This window comes from Chelonoidis abingdonii, chromosome 1 (genome assembly GCF_003597395.2).
Source record: "Chelonoidis abingdonii isolate Lonesome George chromosome 1, CheloAbing_2.0, whole genome shotgun sequence".
NCBI classification, from domain to species: Eukaryota; Metazoa; Chordata; order Testudines; family Testudinidae; genus Chelonoidis; species Chelonoidis abingdonii.
The window spans coordinates 259251428-259277067 of record NC_133769.1 but is presented as its reverse complement, the minus strand read 5'-3'; the positions used below and the strand labels follow the sequence as shown (position 1 = coordinate 259277067).

Genomic DNA, 25640 nt, shown 5'->3' with positions numbered 1-25640 from the left:
TACAGCACTTGACCCAAGATTTAAGAATGTGAAGTGCCTTCCAAAATCTGAGAGAAAGGACATAGGGAGCATGCTTTCAGAAGTCTTAAAAGAGCAACACTCCGATGCAGAAACTACAGAACCCAAACCACCAAAAAAGAAAATCAACCTTCTGCTGGTAGCATCTGACTCAGAAAATGAAAATGAACATGCGTTGGTCTGCACTGGTTTGGATGTTTTTTGAGCAGAACCCATCATCAACATGGACACATGTCCGCTGGAATGGTGGTTGAAGCATGAGCATCTAGCACATAAATATCTTGTGATGCTGGCTATAACAGTGCCGTGAGAACACCTGTTCTCAGTTTCAGGTCACACTGTAAACAAGAAGTGGGTAGCATTATCTTCTACAAATGTAAACAAACTTGTTTGTCTGAGCGATTTGGATGAACAAGAAGTAGGACTGAGTGGACTTGTAAGCTCTAAAATTTTACATTGTTTTATTTTTGAATGCAGTATTTTTGTACATAATTCTATATTTGTAAGTTCAACTTTCATGATAAAGAGATTGCATTACAGTACCTGTATTAGGTGAATTGAAAAATAGTATTTCTCTTTTTACAGTGAAAACACTTGTAATCAACAGTAAATGTAAAATGAGCACTGTACACTTTGTATTCTGAGCTGTAATTGAAATCAATATATTTGAAAATGTAGAAGACATCCAAAAATATTTAAATAAATGGTATTCTATCATTGTTTAACAGTGTGATTAATCACAATTAATTTTTTTAATCACTTGGCAGCCCTATTTATAAGCATACTCTCCACTCCGTTATAGAAGTTATTAGTCAAAGTGTTGAAAAGTATGAGGACAGACCCTTGAGGGACCCCACTAGATATGCCCTCCCAGTTTAACAGCAACCACTGAAAACTACTCTGAGTATGGTCTTTCAACTGGGTATGCACCCACCTTAGAGTAATTTCATCTATAACGTATTTCCCTAGTTTGCTTATCAGAATGTCGTGTGGGACTGTGTCAACACTTTACTAAAATCAAGATATTTCACATTCACTGCTTTTCCCATCCACTAGGCTAGTATCCCTGTCCAAGAAGGAAATTAGGTTGGTTAGGAATAATTTGTTCCTGACAATTCCATATTAGCTATTGATCATACCCTACTGTCCTCTAGGTATATTAAACAGTCAGTTTGTAAAATTTGTTCCAGTATCTTTCCAGGTATTAAAGTTAGGTTGATTAGTTTATAACTCCTTGAATCTTCTTTATTCCTCTTTTTAAAGGATAGGTACTATATATCTGCCCTTCTTCAGACTTCCAGGACCTCACCGGTCCTCCATGACTTCTCGAAGATAATTGCTAATGGTGCTGAGATTGCTTTAGTTAGTTTCTTAGGTACCCTATTGTGAATTTCATCAGACCCTGCGTTCTTGAATACACCCAACTTATCTAAATATTCCTTAATCTATCCTTTCACTCTTATTGTTAATGGTCACAATTAACCTTTTTAGTGTTGAATATCTGGTCACAATTAACCTTTTTAGTGAAGATAGAAGCAAAAATAGATGTTGAACACCTCAGCCTTCTTGATGTCATCCATTATTAGCTCACATTCCCCGCTAAGTAGTGGACCTACAGTTTCCTTTGTCTTTCTCCTAATGTATTTATAGACCCTCTTCTTATTGCCTTTTATGTCCCTTACTAGGTGTTACTCATTTGGTGCCTTAACCTTTCTGATTTTGTCCCTACACGCTCACGCTATTGTTTTGTATTCATCAATACAGTTTGTCCATGTTTCCATTTTTTGTAGGATTCATTTTTTATCTTCAAGTCATTAAAGAGCTCCTGATAGGAAAAATAGTAAGAGATCATTATGGCTCTATCTTTCCTTCCCATCAGGATAGTTTGCAGCTGTGCCTTTAAAACTCTCTCTTTCAGAAACTGACAGCTCTACAATACAAAGTAGCTGAGTCCCCACTACATTATAAGCTCTGGAGTCAGCAGCACTGGAGCTTCAACTCTGATGGGCCAGCTAGCTGAATTTAAAGAACCACTTAACTCAAGCTCAAGACTTGTATGCATACAGGAGAATAAGATTAGGGGCAACACTCAAGATACAACTCGAGCTAACACTGCAGAAAAGACAAGCTATAAGAATTTCCCCATGGTATAACAGACTAACAGAAAAAGCAATTAATTGCTTTGCAAGCTAGCCTAACTCTTGATTACTGCTAGTCTGAAGCACTTGGCATCATGGAATTCACTGACTTTCATAAAGACACAAGAGTGTGCATTGTAATTTACGTGCTGATTCTGGACTTCCTCCCAATTAAATCCACAGTGGACCACGTTCAGACCTGATGAAAGTGGGTGTATCTCCACTAAAATCAAAAGAATTACACCTGCTTAAACCTGCCTGAATTTGATCATTTTCTTAAAAATACAAAAAAAGTTAACTTTCCAAAGGCTGAAAAAACCTATATAAAAAACCTACAACCTTTCAAAAAACCCAACACTACCCTATTCAAGTAACATCAAGCATTACCAGACTTGTTAAAGTTCCCACGACCTCAAGTTAGCAACAATGTAGTCATCAGTTTCCAGAGCCCTCTTTAGATTAATTTTCATTTCTGCTCTTCTCAGTTTTGTCCCATAAGTATTTCAAGACATTCGGGGGTTCCTTACCTAAAATACCATTTTTCAGGCTAGAGAGATACCATACACCTATGGGCCTATCCAGGATCAGCAGCTAACTCCTTTCTTCTCAGACCAGATAAACTGGGGTATTAGAAAACTGCTCAATTCTTTTTTTTTTTGTGCCACATACACAAGTATATCCATTGCCATAATTCTGACTGTGGTACCTTTCCTATTTCTTGGTACAGATTTAGGTAAATGTCTTCTGTAATATATTTTAAATATATTGGTTCCTCTTTTGCATTTAAGCCAACTGAAACAGCAAGTGGATTGTAATATACTCTTTCTTTAGATATTCCAAGAAGTCAGATATTATGCAAACTTCACTTGTGTTTGATAAGTTTTGCTCTGTCTCAAAGCACTATGATTTTTAATAAATGGTGTGTAAGACTTCATGCATTTTAGAACATAAACTTTTAACTGTTGAGCTTTAGCTCTACTAAAAGTCACATAGCCAATGCTTTACTCCATCAATTTTAAAGTGGATTGATTCAAGTTGCTTAGGAGCCCTCACAATAAGATGTCGGCTGCAGAGCTTTGCCAGACACTTAAGCTGCATGATGGTATCTTGTCTGTATGACACTGGCAAGAAAAAAATATTTGGTGAGAGGGACAATACCTAAAGGAAAATAAAGCTGATAAAACTCATCATAGTTGAAAAAACCTCCAAAGCCAGCAGGGAAGGCAAGAACCAGACACCCAAAGTCAAACCAAGGAAAGAATGAACAAACCTCTCAGCCAAGGTTGTCTGAAACAGTTTTTGCTCCTATTCTTGTCCATCTTCACTCTCCTTCCCCTCAAGCTACTTTTTCATAGTAAAAATGTCTGTTAACATCCACACCAATTTCAGAGTGATACACAATTAAAGTGTCTGGAATAAGTGACTACTTTCTCCCAAATAATGTGCATATAGCAAAAGAGAATGACGACAATATTGTTACACTGATGACAATATAATAAATGTTTTGTTAGTGCTCGTGTTAGCTGGTTTTATCAAGCTGTTGTCTGCTCCATGGATAAATTCCTTTAGTATCTGTTGGACAAAAACTTACGAATTTATTTAATACCAAAGGTTTGATACTTTACTTATAAACTAGGTAAACACCCTTGACTTGACAAATGTCATAAGGAAACAGCAGGTGAGAAAAGATATATTTACAGTACTGCATCAGGCAGTGAGTAAAGAATACCGGTTGTTATACTGACAGCAACAGCAAAGTATGGGTTGGGATGAACTGTCAGAGTCTTGTTAAGAGAACTGTAAAAAAAACGATACTGCAGGGGTCAGCAACCTCTGGCACACGGCTCGCCAGGGTAAGCACCCTGGCAGGCCAGGCCAGTTTGTTTACCTGCCACGTCGGCAAGTTTGGCCGATTGCAGCTCCCACTGACCAACGAGTTTGCTGTCCCAGGCCAATGGGGGTGGCAGGAAGCCGTGGCCAGCACATCCCTCACCCACACCACCTTCCGCTGTCCCCATTGGCCTGGACAGCGAACCGCGGTCAGTGGGAGCCGCGATTGGCCAAACCTGGCAGGTAAACAAACTGGCCCAGCCCACTAGGGTGCTTACCCTGGTGAGCTACGAGCCAGAGGTTGCCAGCCCCTGCAAAACTGTATGCTGATATCTACCTACTAACAAGAAGCTGATCCTACGTTTTATGCCAAATTGGATCAAAATAAAATATGATACCAAAGCAGGCCTACTTTAGTGTCAGCCCACAATTTTCATCTTTGTGTAAAGTTTTTGTTCAGGATAGTGGGGTTTCCAAGGGTTTGCCTCCATTCTGGGATGAATAGAGCAGCAGAAGTTTAGTTAGTGCTGAACAAAACAAGGAAGACAATATGGTATTCATACCAGAGCAGCTTACAGTCTAAGTATCACCTTTAATACTAGTTATAGGTTTGTGTTAATTTTTCTAAGGACCTTCTTGCCATGTGCACCTATATACTGAATTTATTTAAATTCATAGAGTAGATATTATGTCAAATGTGCTAGGAAACCTAGCTAATTTACCTCACCCAAGGCAATATTAAAGAAAAGATTAAATGGGGGGGGGGAGGAGGCACAGAAATCATTAAGTGAACTTACTATAGTCATCATTTGCAACTAGTGAATACTATATTACTGAAAGTACATGAATCAAGCTTGTTGTTTTACCCTTCTCTTCTGGGTTTTTATACTTACCTAAACCTTTTTGTCCAGGGTTTTTAGCAAAGGTAAAGGTAAACTGATAAAAATCTTTGAACTTTATTGGATCCTTTAGCTCCTGTTCCAATCTTGGCAGTAGAGCTTTTAGCTTGTCTGTGGTGTCACACCTGCCGCAGAAGAGATGACAATATTTGTATATAAACCATACATAAACCATTTTAGAAAAGAAGTTTAAAAATATTATAAAAACACAAATGAGTAACATTATTGTAAGATTCAATTATAAAATACCACTTTGGTTTACTTTACTAAACATTTAAGGGACCTAAGCAGAAAGGTGGTTCTATACAAGCACCAAAAGTATACAGACGAGTAAGGTTGAGCCATTTAGTTAGGGACTTTTTTCTCCATAGATTTCAATAGCAGAATGGACCATCATCATCTAGACTGACCTCCTGCCAAACAGTGCAGAGATTCTCACCCAATAATCCTTGTATCCAGCCCAGAACTGCTGGTCGAGCTAAGAGAACAGCTTTTAGAAAGATGTCCCATCTTTGTTTAAAGACTCCAAGTGAGGGAGAATCTCCGACATCCCTAGGTAAGTTGTTTCAATGGTTGATTACCCCGACTGTAAAAGTTTTACAGCTTATTTCTAGTCTGAATTTATTTACCTTCAGCTTCAAGCCACTGGATCTCAAAATGCCCTTGTAGAGTGATGTAATGTATGGGAATAAGTAACAGTTTCCCAAACTGTGTTGCTGTGGATATCGTAAGTTACAAGTTGCTGTTTATTTTATTTCTTGGTGGTGGTTAATACCTAAGACTACTTTTGTGAGTATATTTGTTTGTGCACATGTGTGTGAATTGATGGGTATGTGAATGTGCGCGTGTGCGCACACCTCAGACTGCAGATTAGAGCTGATCAGAAAACTCTTAATTGGTTGAGCTGATGGACTAATGAACGCTTTTCTACCTTAAACAGGACCACCAGAATCAAGCAAAACAAGTATAACTAACTGCAATCCTATTGAATTGTAATGTATTGTTTCTTTATTACTTTTATTGCTGTTCCACTAAATGTGAGGTTTTTAAAATTTATGAAACCACACACCATAGTCTATGTACACCATATGGGAATTGCACTACATGTTAAGCTTGTGACCAATGTTAACTTTAGAAGATTTTTCAACCACTAAACTGAATCATCCACACTGTCACATTCCTTAATCAAAAAACAGGAAAAAGACAAGTCCTCCACCATGACCTGAAGGCCGGATTGGCAGACCAAGGTGGAGGAAAATTTCAGAATTGAGATCCTTCTGCTTAAAGACAATAATATTGAGACATTACCAGCTAAATTACCCAATTTGACCTCAGCTGACTCAGCGTCATATCGGAAGCATAAGGGTTTCTCAGGTAGCAAGGACACAAACCAAAAGACAGATTACTGGATGTAGCCAATACTATGAATTGAACCTGGAAGCAAATTACGAACAACAGAGGAGTTGAAGCACATCTTGAATGGGAGAGGGGAATAGAGGAATAGGAGACGAAGAGATCACCCCGGCTCCTACCTGCTCCCCAGCCCAATCCTGGGCACTGCTCCAGCCTATCTGGGTCCTGCCGTCACCTCTGCCTCCACATGTGTGCACACAATTACTACCTCTCCACTGATGGAGGTGTGCCCTGCCCCCACCTATTGCTTGAGCTGAGTGGGTGGCCAGAATCTGACCGACTCTCAGCTCCCAAACAATCAGCCAGTAGGGAGGGAGCAACTGGAACTTGATAGCATGGGGCAGAGTCAGGCCTTGGCTACACTGGCGCTTTACAGCGCTGTAACTTTCTCGCTCAGGGGTATGAAAAAACACCCCCGAGTGCAGCAAGTTACAGTGCTGTAAAGCACTGGTGTAAACAGTGACCCAACGCTGGGAGCATGGCTCGCAGCGCTGTAAGCTAATCCCCTTGGGGAGGTGGAGTACCTGCAGTGCTAGGAGAGCTCTCTCCCAGCACTGTGACCACACTCACACTTCAAAGCGCTGCCGCGGCAGCGCTTTGGAGTTTCGAGCGTAGCCATGCCCTCAGAGGGGAAGCAGAGCTGAGCAAGGACAGAAACAGAGACAATCCCCCACAACATTTCTATTGCAGGAACTGTTTTGATAATTCGGCCTACAAATTTGCCTTAATTGAGAACTCAATGTAAAAAGTAAATGAGAGTTCAGAAGATGTCATGATAACTTATAACAAAATATGCTGATGGGAAAAGGTATGAAAGAGAGACAGGGAGAATTAGTCCAAACAAAAAGGCTACAGATATAACTCAAGGACTGTGTTAAGATTATTCTTGATAAACAAGAAAGTGTGGAACCAGAAATAAGTGAACCAAAATTGGTATGTCAGAAATTAGGCCTGACTGGTGGACAAAATGATGGGACAGGCTATATTGCCCATGATTCCTTTTCTGGGTCCTTAAAGAAGGAGACTACGTAGAGAAAAACAGGCTACTAGAGTAAGCTTCATTACCATGGCTGCCACCCCCACCATCTTCTGAGATCCTATGCTTTGTCATCCTGATCCTGAGAGATGTTCTGACCAGAGGTGGTCAGAGATAGGGACCCAAATGACATTGGGATTCAGCTGGGGCCAATAGAGCTGACAAACACCATCTGAGATGAAATAGGATCAGACTAACAACAGCTCCAGCTCATCTCAACTAACCTCTTCTCTGACCCCCAAAAGGATAGTTATTACCATCTTTGATACCTTCTAAGAGACTGTTAAACAACAGGGGTTTTCCTTCTAAAAGCTTTCTCCATCTAAAGAGATAGGGAAAAAGAGATGCTGTTAAAATAAAAGCCTTATTTAATACTTTAGATTTAAAATGCTTGAACTGTTTTTTCCTTTTTCTTTTATCTTTAATAGAAAGTTTAAAGGATTTTTAATGGTGTGTTTGCCACGGTACTAAACAGGCTGTGGTCTCTGTATAACAAACCCCAAATCTTGTTTAACACTGTTTAATGTTGGACAGTAACTGGGTTATGTTAACACCTTTGGCCCACATATACTACATTACACAACAGGGCACTAGCCATCACTGCCTTCTACCTCCACGCCACCCTCTCCCCATGGTTCCACCTCCCCTTGGCAACAATATAGTTTTCAGAGAATCACCTTAATAAATTTATTCCAGCTAAAACTGCCAGCAGGCAGACAGCTTCATTTTTTTTTTTTTAATCAGCTGAAACCTCAAGAATAACTTTATTAGAGCACATTGATGAAATCTATTTTGAAGGTGAAAGACGCAGATAGTCATGGCAAAGATCACATCATGGAGAACTGGTCACAACTGCCTTATGTAGTGCAGCTAAAATATCTTTGACTTCCAGTTAGTTCACTCTGATAATGTGCAATTAGAGATTCAAACACTTCTTTATATCAAGAACTTCTTGTTTGAAGGGTAGGTCAACTCCCTAAATAATGGAGACAGATGCCATACTCTAGAGACTTTCTGGCAGTATCGTTTTGTCTGGATCAAGCCTCAGTCATTTTCCTTTTATCTAAATCCTAATCTATGCCTACTGTTAGGAAAGCAGAGAGACTGCAGCACCTGGGTTCAACAAGAAAGGTGTCAAACCACCTATGATCAGCATATCAATGGCCAGACAAAGAGACCATTGGTCACCTACACACAAACAGCCTCACATATGTGTTGAGCAGAATTCTGTCTAAAACAGCTCTGAGTGCAGAAGAGCAATACCATCAGAAAGAAGTGAAACCACTAAAGTCTGCTGGCAGGTTTAAAAAGAATCAATATGAACACCTACTGCTGCCCCATGTTAGATGATCAAGCAATTATCCTATCAGTCTCTAGCCAAAAGCAAGAATGAAAGGGATAAAATAAATAAGAGGACTTCATATGACATCAAAGTTTTTTCATTCCCTTTTTTCCATATTCATTCCTTACCCAAAAAGAAAAGCTTAGAAAGAGGTTAGGAATTGATGAGATCACAAGCAACAAATGGTTTCTTGAGCAGGGGCCTAACAAACACTTGTGTTTTATAGAAGTTGGCACCTTATTAGTATCTTCCTGCAGTACAACAACCTCAAACCAAGCTAAATTTTATTAGCAACAAGAATATGGGGTCAAGTCACAGGCCAAAGCTCTTCATGCACCTCTACAACAATCTCAATTAGTGGAACTCAATGTGACCCTTCTGGGAGTGGATCAGTCAACATGAGAAGAATGTATTTGATACATCTTTTCCATGAAACAGGTGTTGGGGGGGAGGGGGAGTTCAAGGGTCTTTTTCGAGGTGCTGGAGGGGTGTGTGTGTACTGGGAGATGGTGTTTGGGGGGGGGGGGCGCGGTGGTCAAGTGGATTAATCGCTCTGTTATATAATAATATAATACCAGTTATTTAAATGTTTTTGGATTTTTTCTACATTTTCAAATATATTGATTTCAATTACAACACAGAATACAAAGTGTTCACTTTATTTTTATTTCAAATATTTGCACTATAACAAAAATAATTATATTTTTCAATCCAGTTTTTCAAGTACCGTAGTGCAATCTTATAAGGAAAGTTGAATTTACAAATGTAGAATTATATACAGAAAAAAACTATTATTTCTGAATGCAATGTAAAACTTTAGAGCCTAGAAGCCCACTAAGTCCTACTTCAGACAATCGCTCAGACAAACAAGTTTGATTACAATTTGCAGGAGATAATGCTGACCACTACTTGTTTAAAATGTCACCTGAAAGCAAGAACAGGTGTTTGCATGGCTGGTGGCCCCGAGCAACCCACCGCCCAGTGTCCAGCCCCACCACCCAGGGCAAGTGGAGAGACCCAGCTCCCCACAGCTGCCAGTACGGCTTTCCCCAACCTGGCTCTGGCTACGGCAGCTTGGAGGTGCAACCCAGCCATGGTAAGAGTCAGGCAGGCAGCTGTGGGGATCCACGGCGGACCCTCTACCTGCCCTGGGCATGGGGTCCAAGCAATGTCCCCGCCCAGTGTCCCTGCCCCCCTAGGCCTCCTGCCCAGGGCAGGTGGTCCTCACAGCTGCTCGTCCAGGTCTTACTGTCAGAGCCCTGCGTGGATACAAAATTTGTATCCACATTCACGCTATCTGCAGAAATCATCCACAGATATAAAGTGGATACCTGTGGTTTTGCAGGGTTCTACTCATTTCCAGTACTGTTGCCCTAACTTCAACCCCAGATACCTCATCCCTCACAAGTTCTCAGAATACTAAAATGACCAGTACAGAGAACATCTAGAAAGATGGAGCTGATGTACTGCACAATTAGCAAACAAACATTTAGACACAGCTAAGGTTGCAGTAAGATAAACCCCACCCATACAAAACCTTAAAAGTAGGATGGATAAAAATTAGTTACAAAAAAAAATCAGATTTTTTTTTTGTTTAAATTACATATAGTTTTTTTAAGTAAACCACTTAAAACAGATAACTTATGTTAAGGCCTAACCTTATTACAAATTATTAAAATCAATTACATTAAATCCAAAAATAATATTAAGCAGTGCATTTTTGCTGCCGTATTTTAAAGAAAGTCAGTCCACTGAATTGGTGGAAATCATGGGCTAAGCCACTGGAATCAGAGTTTGCTGAAGTGCTAAACTAGTTTTTAACAGCAGTAGCCTATTTGCAAGTGCAGAGAGTATATTTTCTCTACTTCACTTTATTCACCTACTTCAGTTCAATGACAAGTTCATTTAAAGTTGAGAAACCAATTGGGAGTTGAAAAAGAAGCTGCTATCCTTGTCCAATCAATGAATAAAAGCTACATGTAAGAGGATGAGGTCTACTAGTTCTAAAATTCTGAAAGACATAGCGGCCAGAAACAATCAATCAGTTCAATTAATTAACTACAGACAATACTTCCCTTCTTTAACAAATTAGTATGTTTTAAATGCAAAACATGTCTGATAAGAAAAAAGCTATGTATCTAGCACAGTGGTTTTTCAAACTGCAGGTGGCGATGCAGTACTGGGTTGTGGAATGTAAGGCACTGGCTCACGGTGGCTCTGGTCAGCAACGCTGACCGGGCTGTTAAAAATTCAATTGGCAGTGCTGCCTGGTTAGGGCAGGCTAGTTCCTACCTGTTCTGACACCGCACTGTACCCTGGAAGCAGCCAGCAGTAGTTCCGGTTTCTAGGCCAGGGGGCAGCATGGGGCTCTGTGCGCTGCCCCCGCCCCAAGAACTGGCCAATGGGAATTGGGAGGGGAGGGGGGCAGTGCCAGCCGGTGGGAGCCGTGTGGAGCTGCTTGTGCGCCTCTGCCTAGGAGCCGGACACAGCGTGGTTTGCAGTGCCAGGACAGGCAGGCAGCCTCCCTTAGCACCCCCGCTGCTCTGCTGACTGGGAGCTGCCTGAGGTAACCCCATGCCCCAATCCCCTGCACCAGTACTGAGCCCCCCCAAAACCTGGTGCCCCTTCCTGCACCCCAAACCCCTCATCCCCAGCCCTCTGCTCCAGAGCCTGCACCCCCAGCCCAGAGCCCTAAACCCCTTCTGCATCCTAACCCCCTACTCTAGCCCAGGACTCCCTCCCACACCCTGAACCCCTCATTCCCAGCCCCATCCCACACCTTAACCCTCTGCCCCAGCCCTGAGCCCCTCATCCCCAGCTCCGTTGGGTCATGAGCATCAACAATTTTCTTCAACCGGGTCGCCAGAAAAAAAGTTTGAAAACCACTGATCTAGCACATTGAAGGTAGTTCTATTTATTTTTTTTAAATCCTGTTTTTGTGCATTTTAATTGAATTTGAGTATCCATCCAAATAGAGGCTGAGACAAATCACAAGTAAAAAAATTAGTCATCATCAGGTAAACAACAAATATATCATTCATTGTTTTCCAACAGAATAAAAAAGGGAACATTAAGAATCTGAAAAAATGCAAGTTAAGCTATGCAACTGCTTAAATAAATGTGCACAGACATAGTGTATCTTCCTGGTTAGCAAAACACAGAACAAATTTAGTGAAAAGGCTCTATTTAGTTCCAAATCAACTTGTTTTAATGGTTACCAACCTATACGAATAAACCTTTCTTTAAGAAAAGAACTGAAGTAAAAATGCAAAACACAATTAAAATAGATTATTTAAACCAACGTTCCTACTTGCTGATTTAAATAGTTTTGATTTAAATCAATCCTTCCTGCTTAGAAAAATGGAAAAAACATATACATTCTTTCCCACCTTCATATTGCTGCAACAGTTTCCCTAAGGCTTTCACTTCCACTTTTCAACTGACAGCCAAGAGCAATACATACCCCCTACTTCATCAAATATGCACTCAACACAAAGCCTTAACAGTGACCTCATATGCTTTCATATCAACAGATTAAAACATCTGACTATCACACATTCTATACATTTGGGAAATTATTTTGCCTTTGTCCTACTGAGGTCAATGTTAAAGTTTTGCATTAAAGTGCCAGTCTGAAGCCTGGGCACACATTTTTGTGAACCTGAAAGGGTGATGGTTCATGGCTCCCATCTTGGCCAAAACCAGGCATTGAACAGATGACCCCCACAACTAAAAGCATGCTTGTGTTAAAGAGCTGGGCTCTCAGAGTTGTCACAGACTTTCACCCACAGGTCAACATACACACTGACCAATGGGTGACACAAGCAAAATGTGTAACAAATTACTGAAATGTGAAATGTATATTTTGGCAATTCACATCATAGTTTACAAATCACAGTTTTCAAAGTACAAAATTGGTGGTAAAGTGGTCACATGAATCCTGGATTTTATCATTGGTTCTGGGAGGTGTGTGGTGTATAGCAGTTACTGATAGGATAACGAAAACTGATTTAGTCACTCTGAAAGGCAGTGAATAAGACTGGGTTTTGTCATGTTGGAGACCTAGGTTCTATGCCTGTAATGACTTTGCATAAGCCAAACTAACCTGAAAGGGGAGAGGTAAGAAGAAGTGTGTTCAGTAGCTCTTCCCTTTCTCCCAGGCTGGGGGTTCATAGTTTCAATCAATAATAAGGGGATTAAAACAAAAGTTAGCAGAAATGAAATTTCAACTCCTGAACTATTCACTTCCATTACTGGGCATCCCTAAAATCAATCAGACAGGAAGAGCAGGCTAATTAGAAAGGATCACTACTGCCATCATTATCTAAATCAGTAATTATGGGAAAGGAAATCAAGAAAAGGTGCATGATGCTTCACTGAAATTTTGGTAAAACTCAGATGCACACATTATACAAATGAGCTATAGTCACATTCAGAAGTGTAGCTTCTTAAAACTCGTTGCTTATTTTACTATATTTAGCTTTGCAGAGGCAACACAGTCATGAAAGCATGAGCTGGAGTCTACTGTAACTTATTTATCTTCAAAATGGTCAGCTAAATTTGAGTTGCAAAGATTTCATCCCACTGGAACATTCAGCTACTACAGTGATAGATGCTTCTGAAATGAAAACACTTACTAGTAGCTCTGAGGGAAACTGCAGGAATACAGCTCAATTTCAAATTCCAGGTTTAATGAGACAAATCTTTTAAATTTGCAGTTTGAGCAAATGAGCAATGAAGCCACTGAGTAAAAAAATAATATGGAACCACACCATACCACTTTTCACAAAATCATTTTTCAGACTATATTACAAATGTACCTAATTGGAATGGCAATATAGTATAGTGTAAAGGTCACTGAACTGGGAGTCAAAAGACCTGGATTCTATTCCCAGCCATGCCAATGACTTGCTATGTAATCTTCAGCAAGCCATTTCACCTCTGTTTCTGATCACATTTTGCTTACACTGTAAGCTCTCTGGGGATAGGTACGGTCTTTTAATTATGTGTTTGTGCTGTGCCTACCACAATGGGGCTCTGGTCCATGACTGGGATTTCTAGGTGCTACCTTATACAAATAAGTACAACTGGAGTTCTTAAGTTTAATATCATGGAAATATTTATTTTAATCTAATTAGACCATTAGCAGATGTTTAGAATGTTGCTATTGCAGCATTCTAGCAAAAATACTAACTTCTGGGATTCATGGTCCATAAAGGTGGAATAAAGAGAGAACACTTCACAGAACTGGGTATAGCGACTATCATACAAATAAAAGGGAAAGACATATGGTGAAGGAAAAAATAAGAGGAAGCTGAAATGTAGAAGTATTTTCCTACTAGCTATAATGAGTGAGGAAATGGCAAAGAAGCAGACAAATTAGACTTAAGATGAGATGTGAAAAGACGTTATTAAGATAAATACCCAGAACAAGTGAACAAAAATGCACAAACTTAGAAGAAGGTGACAGGGAGAATGTAGACTGGAGAAGTGGAGACTGGATAGTAAGTCAATTCAGTCTAAATTAAGGGTAGCGCGGAGCAAATCCCTGGAATGTTTTAAAAAGCTTTCCATTGACTTCAGTGGGAGTTGGCTTAGGCCCTAAAAAGTTTTGAACTACACAGAAAACTGATACACTCACCCCAACTCTGTCATGCCATCTACAAATTCCTTTTTACTGAATTCACATTGAGTGGCTGCCCTGAACTTCCATGCTATGACCAAGACGCTGATACTGGCAGGGTCCAGGCTTAAATCATCACAAAACTGCTGGATTCCATCAATACCAATTTTATTTTCATCCTGTGGGTCTGCAGTCAAAAATATAAAAAGTATTACAAAACATATTAAAAACTTTCCTATAGACTAATGATCTGAACAGTTTTGACATGCTGCAGTGCAGAAGCTATTGTATGAGTACTTCTCAAATATATTCATTCTTAATTAAGTCATCAATTTGAAATCTAGTCTATTTCAAAAAGTGAGTTAAAAGGTTTATCTTCCAAAGACCCCCAGGCAATTTTTGTGAGTTTTTAAAATTATTTTTAAAAATAATGATTACCCCTTAGTATTTTTCCCTTCTCCCCATTGCTGTGTGAAAGACCGACAAAAACAATAGATGGAACTGCCTAACTGTAGGGAGGAAATACTGAAATTGATTATACCCAGACTGCTATAAAATGTACAAGTCGATAAGGCATTTACTGGTTAGAACCCTACAACAGGTGAAGGAGAAACACCAAATTTAGCTACAGATTCTTTTTCCTGGTAGTGATACATGAAAAGGGAAGAACTTAAATTTCAGAGCCCAGGGTTAATTTGGGAGGCTGGAAGGGAGGGGTTTTTTTTTTTTTTTTTTTAATACTTGCAGAGTGACCAAATCAATAAGTCACAATGTTTATTTAGTGCCTAGCACAACAGGCCTCAACCTGGATGAGGCCATTCAGCAGCACTGTGACATATATAACTGTTTAATAATAAGCGGTTACCACTTAGGATAGAACCACACACTGTAATTGCCAGTGTCAGTTTATGTCACAACCATAATTATAAACATTTAATATGGAGTACTAAATCTAACAAAAACCCTCAAATAAACAAAACCCTCAAACAAATCCTTCATCAAAATTATATTGGATTTTTAATTAGTCTGACCCTCAGAAATGATTAAAAAGAAGCTGTTACTGTATTATATAGGCCTGTCAGCTATTTTATTTTGCTACAGAATACCAATTACACTATAATGCAGGATTCTCTTAAAAATGCACTATGGTTACACATACATAAGAAGTATCTTCAAAGTTACCCTTCTATTTTTCATATACAACATGTACTACTCAAAATACAGAACTGTTTTCCCCAAATTTAGATGCAACAAGTCATGTCTTTAATAACAACAGCTTGCTATATTACAGCTACAATTAAAATGCAACTGAAATATTCTTTTAAGTTTGATATTTTGGATAACTAATTGGTGTAGACTTCAACAGTTCAGGTCTTTATTAGACCCTGATCCTGAAATCTGATCAGACTGCAAGATCAGGGCCTTAATATGCAGCTTCATTTTAGCATCGCTTTGGTTCCCCAGAAGTTTCTGAATGACTAAAGATTAAAAGTAGCCAATAATTAAATAAGGACTTGATGCAGCAGTTACTACTTGTTTCTCTTTCTCCCGGGTGTAATTCCATTGAAATTGATGGAACTAAGAGTTGGAGGAAAGAGTAAAGCAATCTAGTGTGTTGTAAGAATCAGGCTCCAAGAGAATATCTTATTTATTAAGTTTTAAAATTATTCTTACAATATTTGCAGTGAAATTTTGTCTCCAATGAAGTCAATGGTAAAACTCCCACTGGCTTCAAAGAAGACAAGATCCCACTCAAACTGTTATTATTCACAATATCTGGGCAACTGAGGGAATAATAAAAATGAACATGCATTGATCTGATTTGGATGTTATTCGTTAAATAAGCAAAAAACAAGTAGGAAAGGACAGAACAGTTGGACAATGAAATATGTGTCATCTCACATTTCAAACATGATGCCATCTACACATTTTTCTTTATGTTCTATAAGCAAACCCTTTCTAAGGGCTTAAAAAGAAATTCTGGCCAGGCAGCTAAGGTAAAGTTTAGTTTCTAACAAAAAAAAAAAAAAAAAAAAAAGATGTTTAAAAATACTAATATGAATACAAATGCTTTCATGATGAATTTTTCCCTTATTAATTTATCTGAAAATTTGTTTAGATGCCCTTACAGCCTTTTCAGTCCTAACAACGTTGCAATATGTTGCTGATGCATGAAAAGGACAAAACTGACTAGAGTATTTTCTTTCAACAAACTGAAATGAAATAGAAAAGTAAACAGCACAAATAATGAAAGATGAATAAGACTCATAAAATTCCTTCAGTATTCAAGTATAGGTAACAGTTCAGAATTTATATGTATTTGCTTCCTTTAAATTTGGCAAACAAAAGCCAAGAAAAAAAGACTGATATAAATAAAAGCAAAATTAAACCAAGTGGTTTAGTAAACTTCTACAAGTACACAAAAATGTTCCAGTTTTGCCTCAATATCTGTGTGCTTACAACTCAATGCAGCCTTATGTTTTTAAAATGAAATTTTGAAGATCATCTGTCTGTAATATGGAACAAGCCTTTATGGTGTTTAAAACCTTTCAAAATAGTGTAGTTATTAATAAGAAAGAGACTAATGTACATACAAAGCAATTCTGGCAAAAATCATAACCATACAGTAGGTTTAAAAAGGATTCAGACTAGACAAAAGTCTGGTCAAATATCCATTTCAAAAAATGTCTAGATGAAGATTTAGATTTAAGCAACAGATAGTAATGATTCAGAGCTGCTTCATTCTATTTAATAAACATTTACATGCATTAATATAAAATATTAACATTTCAAAAGGAGCTCTTACACTGGATCACGTCAATTCTTACACTTCCATGGCCATTTTTTCCCCTTTTATTTTTCCTCTTCTTTTAAACACTACCATAAAATAAAAAAAGAAATGGAAAATAAAACACAACTCCACCTTTAATTCACTTCCTTGTGAGTATGTTTTTCCTAGCATATCTAAACAGTAGGTGATCTGGCATATCATTTATGATGTAATATGCAAGCACAAAGGGTAAATTAAGGATGGAGTTTCAAACTTAATTCTGAGTTTCCCTGCTTGATAGCGTTATCAGACCCTTTCCTGTAGCTCAAAGCGTTCTTGTGCTTTAAAATAAAAGATTACCCCCTTTTATCTCAACTATACTTAAACATTTAATAGAGAAATTACAGTCATAATTTTACCATGCAAAGTAACATCACATACCAAAATTCCTTAACAGACTTCATGGACAAGAGATCAAATACTATGCATAATGTGCTTGTACACAGCCATGGTCAAGTCCATAAGTAACTGATTTTAGTCCATTTTTTTCTAACTTCATATGCAGTCCTTCCTATGGTTAAGGTGATTTATACTTTATAAAACAAAATTTTGGATTTCCACAGTGAACATAAGATATGCAAGAAGAAGAAGAAAAAAAACAGCCTTACATTCCAGAGAACCTCCTATTATAGCTACATACAGATCAAAAATTAAAAGTAGAATATTGCTTTAGCAGTCTTAAAAGATGTTATCAGTGGCAAAAAAGTAAAGTAGAAACATAATTAAAATGAAATAGTTAAAAGACTGATCCTTACCTTTGTACCTGTTATACAATTGTTCTAATTTCTTTCTGTCTACTGAATTTTTCATGGATTCTTTGTAGTACAAGTCTGGGTTCTGGAAGTAGTTGTCTGTTGCCACTTCTAGTTTCCACTCATTCTGCATTAAGCAATATATAGCAGTCCTTTCACCAGCCTGGGTAAATGCCATAAACTGGCGGACCTTGTCCTTCTGAGACGATTTAAGCTTATGCTTTGGGATGCAAAAGAAGCAGGAAAGCCAATGAAGCTAATCCAGAAGTTTGTTTCAGCATTCTACTACTAGTGCCTATCTTCTAAAGGGGTTTAGCTTTCTTGGCATGTGACAAGTTTCACTTCAGAATTAAAGGAAGACAAAGCCTTGCTCTTCTGCAGTTAAAAAGACAGCATTTCTGGAAACTGAAATGACAGCATCTGTATGTACATTTTAGTAGCAAATATTCTGGCAACAATAAATTCAAATTTGTGTTCCTGCTCACGTACACACAATTGTTTTGTACGAATTGTTTGATCTCCAGGTATTTCCCATTAAATTCAGAATTATTTGGTTAAAAACTCTAAAATACTACTGTTATGACATTTGGGTCTATTTGCTGAAAATAAGTCTACCATTAATGATAAAATACATTTCAAAAGGTATGAGTCTAAAAAAAAAAAATCAAAAAAAAATAATCAGAGATTCTGTAAATAAAGGCCTTGAGAAATATCTGAAAAGTTTAACAGTTGACTTAAGATTTTTCCTAATTAATTTCTAGTGCTAGTGAACAATAGTGTTTTCCAGTTGATTATTTAAGGCAGTTAAAGTTACAAAGCGCTTTTCAATTTTAACACTGGGAACTTGTTCATTGTTGGTTTCAGAAAAAGTGAGGCCAAAAGGAAATAAAATTGATAAAGAAGCCAAGCAAGAGATTCACTCAATATTATGAGATTACAAAAAGTTTTTGTAAATCTAAGCAAAAGCATTAATATGTTCTGACAATAGAAGAGATGTTTATTTTAACCAATTACATTGATTACTTTTATTCAGTAGAAAATAGGGTTTATAGGAACCATGAAATGTTTTTCTTGATGGCAATTAGCAGCGGCAAACCATAGATCTACGTTCCCAGGGGATACTTCTGGAGAATATAGGAGTTGGGGGAAAGAGGTTTGAAAGAGAGCAAAAATCTGCTACCAATGTGTTTTACCATTATTCTCTGCTGTATATAAAGTAACTTTTAAAAAAATCAAACTCTCTTTGAGTTTCAATACATCTCTTTTACTCATCCCAGTTAGTACAAGTTATGTTTCTGGGTAGATAACTAAGTTATCTGGGTAAACACTTCATAATTTGCTCACCCTAGTATTTAACAACAGTGTAAAGTGACGCATTGACTTGCTAATACCTGATGAACAAGCTTTTATAATATATTCTACTGCACATCACTGTTTCATGTTCAATGTAACACTACAGTTTAAATCTACATACATCTTTTATCTCTTTTACACACTCTACATATAGTCATATCATTAAAAGATTATTGCAGATGATATAAGACAAGAAGTGCATCATATGCACAAGATAGAGACTTTGTTCTTTCCTTCATAAATTTGTTTTCTAAATATTGAAAAAATACAGAAAAGAATACTCATAAAATGGGAACAACTTTATAGCCACAGAAATAAATGCAATTGATTTTCAAAGGAAATGTTAAATTATCTTTGTTTTTTCCCTACTGGAGATACTGTGTACCTCTATTTATATTTTTAAAAATCCTAAATTTTCCTTCAAGTGGAAATATAAGAAATCGTTCTACAATAAAATCTTGTATATTTAAACAAGAGTCTTTCTAGTTACAATTAATTTAGTGTTGGGTGACTTCACAATAGGAATCTGTGATAGAACTTTTAGTTGTCATGGTTGTTAGAGACAATGTGGGTGAGGCAATATCTTTTATTAGACCAAATTCTGGTGGTGAAAGATACAAGCTTTCATCACTAGAAGTTGGTCCAATAAAAAAAAATATTACCTCACCCACCTTGTCTCTCTAATATCCTGGGACAACATGGCTACAACGCTGCAAACTAAAAGTTATGTCATATATATAAGGTCTACGAACTTCAAGTAACCTGTCTCTTTTCTGCTTCAAAAGGACAGAGATGAAAAAGAAGATCATTCACTTCACCTCTCTGCCAATGCAGAATTGTTCTTCAAAACACAGTTTTAAGTTCCATTTAAATTACATACATACAGATTTTTTATTTTTAAAAAAGAGAAATCATTTTTTCTAGCATGTCTTCTTTCTAAATGATTGCAACATAGTATGCATATTTTGTAATAGGTCGCAATGAGGTGAAATACTTTATGTACTCTGACTTGAAAAATATAATCTGCCACATCACCACCAAAATTCTAAAAATTGTTAAAATATGTCACCTATTTAAAACAGATGTTGCAAGATGAGGCCTAATTTGGACTCTTTCAAAATAGCTTTGATCACCTTTCAATTAATTGTGAATTCCTGTTACTTTTCCGGGCTTTCCAATTATGTACTTGCACAGTAGTGATGGCCTTGGTATGTTGCTCAGTGGGACATAAACCTGCTTTCTTTTGCATGAACATATATTTCCCCTATACTCAGTCAAATATTTATTCCAATAACAATCTATATATGCATTTCTATTTTGCCAATCATAGTCACATCTAGGTGCCCAAATGCAATTTAAGCTTTACTATTATCCTGATAGGACTGTTTCCCAGTGCAGTGGCTTTGTACTCGCTAGGCTGACTTTCTCTGGGGACTATGGTGGGCTAGAAGAAAACTTGCCAGCTCAACTACTGGAGCCTCTCCTGAGGAAAGTGGCAATACCCTTCTTTGACAACGATTTATGGAGTCACGGTTGTGATCTCAGTTAGGGCTGAAAGAGGGTGTACATACTACGGATGATTTTTGATTCTCGTCTAACTTTCTTTCCTTATAAAACAACAACACCGAGCAAGTCCGTGCGGAACCACTCCAAGTGATTTTTTTAGTTCCCTTGGAGCTCCCTAAACCACCTTTCCCAAGCCCAGCACAAACACGTGCAACACAAACGCAACACACCCCATAAGACTTAAATGCTCCCTCCCGCCCCCCACCCGCAACAGGGAGCTCCTCGCTGCTTCCCAAGGCCCTGCAAACTCCCAACCCCCGAAACCTCTACAGCCCAACTCCGCTGCGGGCGGCGGCCTGGAAGGGCCCCCCCAAAACAAGACGGACACGGGAGAGGGGAGGGAGGGACTCTGCTCCACCTTCCTGCCCTGGAAGCCCAAAGCCCAAAAAAGGGCAAGTACATGCTGCTGCTCCCAGGCTCAGCTCTCAAAATACCCACAGCCTCGCTCCGCCCCCTGCGCCTCACGCCGCGGGCTCTACCCCCAGTTCCCCGGGACCCTCACTACCCCCCCGGCCCTGGCGGGGCCCTCCCTCCCCGCGCTCTGCGTCCCTCTCCCTCCAGCCCCACGCCCGGTGACCTTGCCTCCGCCGACCCCGGCAGCAGGAAACAGGGCTCCGCGCTGGCCTGGCCAGGGCCGCGGCGCTGGGATCGGGAGAAGGGGAGACGGGAGGGGGGGAAGAGGGACATTTTCTCACCTACCATCTTATCCCCGGTGCTTTGACCAACTTCACTGCCCAGCGCCGCCGCCTCCTGCGCAGGCGCGCACCGGTTCTCCTCAGCCACCTATCGCTGAGCGGCGCCGGCGAGCGGGCCCTGGGCCCCGGCCGCCTCTCTGTGAGCAGCAGTCCCCGCCTCGTCGCCGCGCCACAGGCACTGGAAAGTCGGCGCCCGACTGGAGTGGTACAGGGGACTACATCTCCCATGATGCACCGGGCCGTCGAGCAGCAGGCTGTTACCCACCGTGCACTGCGCCGGCAAGTCGGGACTACATCTCCCAGAGGGCACTGCGCGGGCTCGGCAAGCTAGGAACTACAAATCCCATGTGACATTGCGCTTAAAGGGGCCGCATCTGCACTGAGCAACCGGCACTAAGGAGGATAGGCGGCTTGCCAGCTGGCGGTGTTGTCATTTCTCACCAGGGGCTGTTGGGGCTGTTGAGTAGGGCGCCCAATAGGAGCAGGGATAACGGCACGCGGCACCACGCCCGCTCCCTGGGAGTGGCCGCCCTCTCTGGGCTGGCCTCGCCTGCGGCTCCTCCCGCTGCTGGTGAGCCGGACGGATGGAGGTAGCGGCAGCCGGAGCCTGAAGCGGCCACCTCGCCCCAACCCGGCCGCCGCCCTGAGGTAGGAGCGGGCCGGGCCGGGCCGGTTACTCCTGCGCCGGGAGGGCGGAAGGAGGGTGACCTGGATCCTACAGCTGTGGGCGGGTTCCCAGCCCTTACCGGGCTCCGGGCCGAGCCCCTCGCAAGTGACAGCGAAAAGCGGCGCTGCTGGGCCGGGACAGGCCGATGGGCGCAGCCGGCCAAGTGGGGCATCCCGCCCTGGAGAGACTGACACGCACAGCCCGTGTTCCCCTCGCCACCCCTCCCGTCACGGGTCAGCCCCCCACCCCGGAGAGGCCGTGAGACGCACACAGCACAGCTCCCCTCTGCCCCAGAGACACCGTCAGAGAGACAGCGCAGCTCCCCGACCCCGAGAGACCGTGACACACGCACAGAACAGCTCCCCCCCCGCCCCCGACACGCATTCTCCCGAGACTGTGAGATGCACAACTTCCCCTCCCGCCCCCGAGGTAAGTGCTGCCTGGCGGGAGGCCGCACTCCAGCCCTGATCCACCTCCTGGAGCCAGCACCTCGAACCATCTCCTGCACCCAAGCACCTGCCCCAGCCCTGATCCCCCTCCCAGAGCCAGAACCCTCTGCCCCTTCCTGCATCCCCTGCCTCAGCCCTGACCCCTTCCCAGAGCTTGCACTCCTCACCTCTTCCTGCACCCCAGCCCCCTGCTCCAGCCCTGAACCTCTCCCAAAGCCACCACCCCCTACCCCTTCCTGCACCCCAACGCTCTGTCCTGGCGCAGAGCCCCCTCCCACACTGTGAACCCCTTGGTTCCAGCCCAGAGCCTGCACCTCCTTCTGAACCCTAAATCCCTACCCCAGCCTGGTGAAAGTGAGTGAGGGTGGGGGAGATGGAGCGAGCAGGGTGAGTTTTTGGTGAAAGGGTGGGGTAGATCTTGGGTTGTCCTTACATTTGAAAAGTGATCTTGGGCAAAAAAGCTTAGAGACCACTGTTGTAATGGAAAACCACAAACTTTTGCTCCTTTCCTTATTTCTAGAGAGAGAGAAACTGTGTAGGACATGGCAAAATCTCTTTCAGATATATCCAGAAGGGGAAAATTGTCCTCTTCACACTCGTGCAGAAATAGATTTGTAACAAAACCAGCCAAATCCTCCGCAAACGCTGGTTTAAAATCTGTTCCCAGTGAGACAGTTTGTTACTCTACCTATCCACGTAACACACCCCAGTCTCCTCCAGAATTAGTGAGACTTGATAGCTTTGTCTCTTCAGAAGTTCACATTCCTTAATGGGATGATTTCTGCTGTTCATTCCCACATGGACAACTTAGGCCCTGCCTTTGTAAACACTTACACATGTGTTTAATTTTACTACTGTGGGTTGTCCCATTGACTAAACATGGTCACTGTTGGAGACAGGATACTGGACTAGCTGGACTGTTTCCAGTGTGGTTGTTCTTATGTTCTTGACTGAACATCAACAGTTGCTTACTATAATTTTGGCTAGATTAGTATAGGATCTTCTCAGCACTGTAGAGGGTCTTCTCTGTCCTACCCTAATCTTTCATTACCTACATTCAAATAAAACTAGTAACTAAATTCCGCACTATATGCTACGATTAAGACATTATAATTGATTAATTAAATATTCAAATTTAAGGAAATCTTTTTTCATATGACTTAAAATATGGTGTCTCAGTATAATATTTACAAATTCAGTTGATAATATTTATTTTTCTTTTTTTAAAGAAAGCAAGGGAATGCCATGCAAAGGACTGTGGTTAATGTAACTTTAGTTTTGAGAATTTAAACACTCAAATCGTGAAAGGCGGAGTAAAGTTTGAATGCTTATTCCATTCCCTTTTTCTTATGCCTCAAAATATAGATTTTCTTCATGTTCTTAAAACTAGTTAGCCCCAGGCCCACTGGACACTTCAGTATTCACAAATTTGTTGCTAAGACACAGTCCTGCGAATCTGTCTTGCAGTGTCAGTTATGCCCGCTGGACACTGCAAGCTTATATGAGTTTATCAGTTTAACAAAGAAATTGATATGTACCAGGCTTGTTACCCCAAGGGGAGTCTTGGACATGCTTCAAACCAAATGCACTGCTTCAGGTAGAATAAACAAACTTATTAACTATAAAAGAGATTTTAAGGGATTATAAGTCAATGCACAAATCGGATTTGGTCACATGAAATAAAAACAAAATGCATTCTAAGCTGATCTTAACACTTTCAGTGCCCTTACAAACTTAGATGCTTCTCACCACAGGCTGGCTGGTTGCCCTTCAGCCAGGCTTTTCCCTTTCATCCATGCTTCACTCGCTTGGTGTGGTGTCTATAGATATAGGTGGGAGAGAGAGAGAGAGCATAGCAAATGTCTCTCCCTTTTATCATGTTCTTTCTTCCCTCTTGGCTTTGTGTCCCCACCCTTCAGAATCAGATGAGCATTACCTCATTGCAGTCCCAAACTGACCAAAGGAAGAGGGGTGACTCACTCAAGAGTCCAACAGATCCTTTGTTGCTGCCTAGGCCAATGTCCTTTGTTCCTGTGAGGCTGTGCTGGGTTTGTCCCATACATGACCTGATAAGGTGTGAACTGCCTCTCTGCTCCTGGAGAGCTTTTTGCCTGGGCTTTAAGTCATGATGACACATTTTCAGCCTCATAACTATATACATGAAATTAAATCCTATAACATTACTATAACAACAATGCTCAGTGCATTAAAAGCCTTCCGAAGACATCCGACACGACAAACTTTGCATTGGATATCACACAATCATTATATAAGGATGAACTTAGGGGGTGTAGGGTGTTCCCAAGAGGTATAGAACGTCACAATGGGGTTGCTTTTGGTACAGACCTCACATGTCACTCTTTGGTGAGTTATTATTAGGGCCTTAACGAATTCACGGCCATGAAAAACGCATCACGGACCATGAAATCTGGTCTCCCCCTGTGAAATCTGGTCTTTTGAGTGCTTTTACCCTATGCTATACAGATTTCACTGGGGAAACCAGCATTTCTCAAACTGGGGGTCCTGACCCAAAAGGGAATTGCAGGGGAGTCACGGTATTGCCGTCCTTACTTCTATGCTGCCTTCAAAACTGGGTGGCTGGAGAGCAGCAGCTGTTGGCTGGGTGCCCAGCTCTGAAGGCGGCACCCTGCCAGCAGCAGTGCATAAGTAAGGGTGGAAATACCATACCACACCATCCTTACTTCTGTGCTGCTGCTGGCGGTGACTCTGCCTTCAGATCTGGGTTCTGGCCAGCAGCCACCGCTCTCCAGCTGCCCAGCTCTGAAGGCAGTGCCAGCAGCAGCACAGAAGTAAGGATAGCAGCACCGCAATCCCTCCTACCATAATCTTGTGACATCACCCCCCAAACGCCTTTTTGGGTCAGGGCTCCTACAATTAAAACACTATGACTGTCATAAGTACATAGGTAAGGTAAGGGTTAATTTTCTTTTGCCTGTAAAGGGTGAACAAAGGGGACCAAACACCTGACCAGAGGACCAATCAGAGTACTGGATTGTTTAAAAGTCAGG

The 25640-nt window shown here is 40.8% G+C and overlaps 2 protein-coding genes across 8 annotated transcripts in view; one reads left to right on the top strand and one right to left on the bottom strand.

Annotated features, from left to right (window-relative positions):
- Nucleotides 1-21738, bottom strand: part of DCUN1D2 (defective in cullin neddylation 1 domain containing 2) — a 63072-nt gene extending 41334 nt beyond the window's left edge. For 2 of the 5 annotated variants that reach the window (XM_075061434.1, XM_032777831.2), the window contains exons 1-4: nt 21500-21694; nt 17885-18101; nt 14318-14486; nt 4880-5010 (exon numbers count right to left, since the gene is read on the bottom strand). In XM_075061434.1, the coding sequence (XP_074917535.1) occupies nt 4880-5010; nt 14318-14486; nt 17885-18101; nt 21500-21502 (520 nt within the window). In that variant the 5' untranslated portion in view covers nt 21503-21694. Of the gene's footprint in view, nt 1-4879; nt 5011-14317; nt 14487-17884; nt 18287-21499 lie in introns of all 5 variants that reach the window. The other 3 variants (XM_075061435.1, XM_075061436.1, XM_075061440.1) reach the window with 3 other exon arrangements.
- Nucleotides 21739-21857: 119 nt separating this feature from the next.
- Nucleotides 21858-25640, top strand: part of TMCO3 (transmembrane and coiled-coil domains 3) — a 67623-nt gene continuing 63840 nt past the window's right edge. For 2 of the 3 annotated variants that reach the window (XM_075061429.1, XM_032777830.2), the window contains exon 1: nt 21865-22143. The gene's annotated coding sequence lies outside the window, so the exon portion shown is untranslated. Of the gene's footprint in view, nt 22144-25640 lie in introns of all 3 variants that reach the window. The other variant, XM_032777828.2, reaches the window with a different exon arrangement.